This window comes from Dendrobium catenatum, unplaced genomic scaffold, assembly GCF_001605985.2.
Source record: "Dendrobium catenatum unplaced genomic scaffold, ASM160598v2 fragScaff_scaffold_1434, whole genome shotgun sequence".
Lineage (NCBI taxonomy): Eukaryota > Viridiplantae > Streptophyta > Magnoliopsida > Asparagales > Orchidaceae > Dendrobium > Dendrobium catenatum.
Window position 1 is genome coordinate 529,209 of NW_021319896.1, and position 6,416 is coordinate 535,624.

Sequence of the window (6,416 nt, forward strand, 5' to 3'; positions counted from 1 at the left end):
TACACATGCTTTTCTTTGTGTTCGTGTATAAATTTGTAATGCATGTGTGGGGGTGTTTTTTTGGGAAATATTTAATGCAGGTCAGTTGTATGGACAACTATAATTTGAATCTAGTGTTTTATTTGAGAGCTCGTACATGCCTTCTATCTGCTTGTATGTAAGTTACGAATCCAGTGGTGTTGTATTACGGGCTGATCATTGCTTTATATAGGTAAACTGTCATGCACTACCTGTTTCTTTCTGCAAGTAAATTATTGTGCACTAACAAATCTCCTGTTTTGATTGTAGATGTTTGTGTCTATTGCAGTTCTTTCATTTTTGCTAGTAGATAGAGAGTTGAATGTATAACAGGCCTCCTTCAGCGACTTGTGGGAGCTTATCTTATTAAATTCACACGAGTGGCTTGGTGGCTTATCTTATCTTATTAAAATAAATCTCCTAAAGTGGCTTGGAGGAGTTCTTACACTTTGCAAGTTCGAGTGCATTTACTTGCATATCGACTTCCTTGCTATTGTTCACAAAGAATCCATGTAGTGGCTTGTTATCGTTTATGTCACGACCCGACCCGACGGGGACGGATCCCGCCCGAGCCGGATCCCGACCAGCTTAACAAACTAACCAGGATCTGGCTTTGGAATTTGCTTACTGAACTGAATCTTCCAAATATTATACAAAACATTGAGAAAGTCGGATGAGTGGACTGTTGTAAGTATTTCAAATCTTTAGCTATTACCCGTTAGTACTATACTTCATAAAAGAGCTCCCTACGGTGATTAGAAGGAGTTTAAATTAATTATGGATTTGTTGTTTAACTTTGTGTGCGGGCTGTTTTGCATATTATAAGTCATCCACTACTGCTTACAAGTAGTACATCACATGCATCCCGTATACGTTAGATAATCATACTCATTGCACATTGACCCCCTTCTGCTCTTAGGGAGATCTCTACACCTGCTTAAAATCGAATTGTTGTTGACGATATAGATCTTATTGTCTTCATTATGTGCTCTTCACATTCCGCTTATAAGCATTTCATATTGCACTTTGATTACAGATATTCAGTGTGTTTATTTCACAGTTAAGTAGCATTGATTGTGCACTAGTTTTTAGGTCTTCTTCAAGAATGCATTATGTTTCTCATTGACATCATCTTGCCACTTTTTGTTGCTTGCAAACAGTTAGCAAATCATCATGTTCTCTACAATCTTTGTTGATTATTAATTGTAGATGGGTCATGTGACATGTTACAAGTCTTCTGCAATCTTTTGGGGATAATTTGTGACTTGTATAATGAACTCACCTATTGAAGTTTGCATTTCAATCAATATGATGACTTATTTCTATTTCATTGATTGTAAACATATTGTTGTATATTCCTTCAATTTTATCAATTGATACATGCAATAAAGTTATATTGATGTTTCGTTTATCATGAGTCCTTCGTCTGATTTTTGTTTGAATAATTATGATTACCACTTAATGTTGCATGAAAAACTTTTAACTTAAGACTCAATTCCCCTTTGGCCTTTGAGTTCAAGCTTATTTGAGTCCAATACGAGTTCCCTGCTTTGTTGATTATGCTTATTTGGATGACTTTGATTCATCATTTGATATTTGTATTTTTGTTATAATGTTCACTTATTATTTGGATTTGAATTATGTTCAAGTTCATGTTTAATTCGTTCCAAATCAAGTTCAAGTCTAAGTCTCATATTGTCCTTTTGAGTTCAATCAAGTCCATGTTTAGTATAACTTTGGTCCCGACATCTCCCCCATTTAGAAAAATTACAGGAGTTTGAGCCTCCTGCCACGCTAGAGAAAAGCGTGTACAACAGGTGTTGGATGACACCGCGACCCTAAAATCTTCAATCCAACAATGCCATAGAAAGTCATGTATGGGTCTTTCGATACTTGTTTGAAATGCACAGTTTTATATTCGTCCCTGCCATGCTAGAGAAAAGCGTGTACGATATTTACCCCCCTCGCCGTAGGCCTCGTACTGGGTTTTCTTTCCACCACGCTAGGGAAAAACGTGTATGAACGATTTTCCGGCTCGACAAGAACATCGAAAGCGTACCTTTTTTTTAGTTTATTTATATATCCAATATAAAAAATAGAATATTTTTATATTTAAAATATATAATAATGTCAAGTATATTAATTTATTTTAAAGTAATACATATTTTATTTTTCAAATAAAAATCTATATAACATTTGAGAATTTAAAATATAAAAAACTTCTTCGGCCAAATCCCCTAAATCCGCCGAACCAAAGGATTTCGGAAATCCGGGATTTAGAGCGAATCGGCGGAATTTTCCGTCCACGGAGGATTTCGTTTGCCGTGAGATTTGGATTTGCATTTTAGGCCGTTTGGCTGGATTTCGCCCAAATCCGGCCTTAAATCCGCCTAAATCCGCATACCAAACAGCCCCTAAGAGAGAAAGATGGTGAGGTGGTGGAGAGGCGGCGGCGGGCTACTGCGAAAAGCAGCGGCGCCGCTGTGGCGGCGAAACGTGGTCGGCGGATACCACACGATTGAAGCAGTCCCGAGGGAATACACCGGTAGCCGAGTCGCGACTAAGGAGCGAGCTGCCGGCCGGATCCCGGCGGTGGTCATCGCTCCCGGCCAAGGTGGCATACCTGTTTCTAGGAAGCAGCTCCTGACCTTTGACAAACATCAGATTGATTATCTTCTCCGCGACTCGCCATTCTTCACCTCGACTGTCTTTGATCTCCAAATCCGAGCCGGCGTCCGGTCCGGCGTGGTGCTTCAGTCGGGCAATGTCCTCCCCATTAAAGTAAGACTTGCGATTTTGTTTTTATTTGATTTGATTGAAATTAGGATTTTCTTTTCGCAGGTTCACAAGAATGAGGAAACAGGGCAGATTCTTAATTTGGTAATGACGTGGGCAGACGAGGGCTCGGCACTGAAGGTGGATGTTCCAGTTGTCTTCAATGGTGAGGAAATTTGTCCTGGTCTTAAGAAAGGTAGGGTTTCGGCTTCACTTTTCTTAGTTGATTGCGTGGTCTTGCTTTTCCATTCGAGTTAGTGCCTAGAAAGCTGTATTTTACTGGCTTGCTCGACAAATTTTGGTGGGTTGACATGATTTGTTTTTAGGTGTTTCCTTGAACATGGGTGACGCACTGACGCTGTTGAGTGAAACGTCAAGTTATTTGGTTTCCGCAGACAATAAAAGTGTAATAGTTTTAAATTCATCACAGACCATCATTCTAGTAAATGTAGATGTTAGGTTGGTCTCACGCACCACACATTATTGCGTGTAGTATTAGAAATGTAGATAGAGATTGAAGAGAGAGTGTGGTGGATACATTCATTCATTCTCTTTATATCTCTCTCCACCCATTCGCTTTCTCTCCACCCCCTTTTGTTACTCTATTTGCAACACCTACTTAGTATTTTTTGCGGCTTAAGACATGGCTTGATCATTGAGTTCTGACTTTCACTACTGATTTATAAGATGACTATTTTGAGGAACATTGTTTTCCTATGTTTAAGGAAACATTGTTTCCTATGTTTATAATGACAAGCAAGATAAGCATTGATTTACTTTTTGCTTCTATCCTTGAATTGTAATTATGGATCATATTACTTTATCGGGTAATACATGCTTACTTTTTTGTTATGTCATTAAAATTCTATAATATATTTGGTTCATAAAAAGTGAAAGCATGTCCCTTTAGCAAAGTGTGTAACCTTTGACTTCATCGTTTATGTGTAATTTCCATTTATAGGGTTTGAGCAATGTAAGAAGACAAACCGTTTAATAAAATATAATCTGGAAATATTCTTGTGTATGCATTGTGATATAAGATGGAGATGGTAAAGGCATACACATCTATGTGATGTGAAATCTGAATATTTCTTGAAGTAGCAAGTTCTACATTTAAATGTGAGTTTTCCAAATCTAAGATACATTATGAGAATGAAATGTAATGTTTTTAAAGGCCATAGATTTCTCTTATCAAACCACTCGACATAATTGTCAATAGTCGATTTAAGAATTAATAAAACAAAAAAGCTAAGCAAATAATTTGTTTTATTGAGGGCTTTAGATTTACAAACATATTAGATAGAATACTAGATTTATACATTGGTAAAGAGTTAAATAACATTTAGGCTTTTTAGTTTTGAGTGCAGTAAAATTTGGTCTCTTTAGGTTTTTATTCCTTTACTCTAGATTCCTTTTAATATGGATAGTGGTCTCAAATTTTGCTTGAGTCCTTACTACCTAGTTGCAAATGAACGACTAAAAGACCTATTGGCGTTTAAACCTTTATTAAGTTGTTAGTCCCTTGCTATTTTAACCTCTTCTTACCCATTGCCACGTCTTGTCTTTGTTGGTTGTCTCTCACCATCCATGTCACATACACTCACTTCAGTTATCTCTTGATGGCTCATGAGCGTTGACGTCTTTTCATAGAAAGTGTAGACTTTATCATAATGATAGGCTGATGACAACAAGAGGAGCAACTATTGACAAGAAATACTATGACATGAAAAGTGACAACCATGGGAGGTAAAATTATAGTTTGGTAATACCATGTTGTCTTTTTAGGTGATTATCTATTAGTGGATTTGATATTGTGTGTATGGACCTAAAGTAGAAAACTTTTGAGGGACTGTATAGGTAGAGTTATGTAATAAAAGAGGGTCAGGTTCTTAGTGATAAAAATCTTGCAAGTTGCAAAAGATGCTAGGATGGTACAATGTCACCAAACACTGTCTGATAGAAAAAATCGGCCGCCAAGTTGCTTTCCAAAGAGTAAATGCTAAAAAATTTCATCAAAATATTATTCATCCAGTAACTATTGATTTGAACAATATTTATATGTTTTACAATGCTTGAAATTGAAATAAAATTTAGTGGAGAGAGGGGTTGGGGCTGGCCCACTTGAAATGGTGCAATTGGCAGATACACATAAAATTTACTATTTGGAACCACCTCTTTCAAAGAGTAAGAGTGCTATAACTATTTGGAAACTTGCATTTTTTTTATAAATTTTCTAACCACTAATTCCATTTTAGTTCAATTTAAAATTGCCTCTAAAATTTTAATTTTCAAATTTTGAATTTTAAAATTTCAAATTTTGGTAATGCCTAAAATTGAAAAATCTTTTACATAATTCCCTTATAATAATCATGACACACGTAAGAAATGCAAATTTTAAATAAAATCTTCAATTGGTTTTTGTTTTGGTTCTTTGTTTGACTTCAACTTGTTTCTTCACTTCTGCTCTTATGGTTGGTCTAACCTCACCACCGTATGCTCCATGTGCCCCATCAAGTTTGAATCAATGTGGTTTTGAAGAGCAATTGATCATTGTCATCCCAAGTAAGATGCTTGGATGGGATGTACTGTTTATGACCTAGGCATGGATGGGTGGATCCATGGATTCTAATTGCTATGGGGGGTGGCTAAGAATGTGAGCAATTCATCTAGTTGATTGTAGGAATTTTATTTATGTTTTGGCCAAGGTTAGGAAGTTGTCTGAGTGCTTAGGGTATGCTAACTTTAGAATTGTCCTTGTGTTTCATCTTTAAGTTTGTGGCATTGTAGGGGATTTAAGGCATGGATCACTTTGGGATTATTAGGGGAATGTTGGGAGATGTGATCTTGAGCTTTCAGTGAAGATCCAAAAGGTTTAAGAGTGTGTAACGGGGGTTGGACCAAGACTACATTATAGTGTCTAGTTTGGGCTGATTTAGGCTAGTCTTGAAGTATTTGATTGGATGATGGTTATGTGGTGTCTTTAGAGACTGAAGAGGCATGAATGTGGTAGAGGGTTGTGTGAAGTTCAGTTTTGGAGTTTTTCATTAGAATTTAAGAGGTTTATAAATAGTTGGAAGAGGGAGAGGAAGATTAAGTTAAGGATTGCCCTAATATGTCCAACCCTTGTGAAAAGGCTTGTTGAGTTTTTTTTTTTGGTTAATTATAGGTAGGGAAGAAAACTTGTAGAATAATAATAGGAATATCTAAGTCTTCCACCAATAGTAACTCAAAGCGGGGTTCAACCACCCAGCATGTATCCCTAGAGCTTTCACTCTCAAATTTTTATTAAAACGCAAAAAATTATTTTTCATTCATTAAAAAAAAATTTAAGTGATTAGATTCTAATGTTTCAAATTCAAAGAAACTAGAAATGTAGGAAAATCCTTAAATTTAAGGAAGCAAATATAAAAAAGGACTGAAATCACTCCAATCAAGTGGGGCCATCCCTAGTGGCCTCCAAACAAGGATAATTCAATATTTAAGCACGGGAAATAAATAAATAAAGGCCTCTCCCATATGGAGGGCAAATTTAAAATTTGAAATTTTAATTTTAATCATATGTATAACTGCAAATATTTTCAAATTTGTACTTATTTCATTTTTTGTATTGCATGAATTCTTTT

The 6,416-nt window shown here is 36.1% G+C and overlaps 1 protein-coding gene across 1 annotated transcript; it reads left to right on the forward strand.

Annotated features, from left to right (window-relative positions):
* Window positions 1-2,260: 2,260 nt before the first annotated feature.
* LOC110097779 (50S ribosomal protein L25) lies at window positions 2,261-3,066 on the forward strand. The gene is made up of 2 exons (XM_028700037.1): window positions 2,261-2,799; window positions 2,860-3,066. The coding sequence occupies exons 1-2, from the start codon at window positions 2,446-2,448 to the stop codon at window positions 3,049-3,051; spliced, it is 546 nt and encodes a 181-aa protein (XP_028555870.1). The 5' UTR covers window positions 2,261-2,445; the 3' UTR covers window positions 3,052-3,066.
* Window positions 3,067-6,416: the final 3,350 nt, after the last annotated feature.

Coding starts and splice junctions, on each gene's coding strand:
- LOC110097779 (XM_028700037.1), top strand. CDS start 2,446: ATGGTGAGGTGGTGGAGAGGCGGCGGCGGGCTACTGCGAAAAGCAGCG. Junction 2,800..2,859: donor GCAATGTCCTCCCCATTAAA/GTAAGACTTGCG, acceptor TTCTTTTCGCAG/GTTCACAAGAATGAGGAAAC.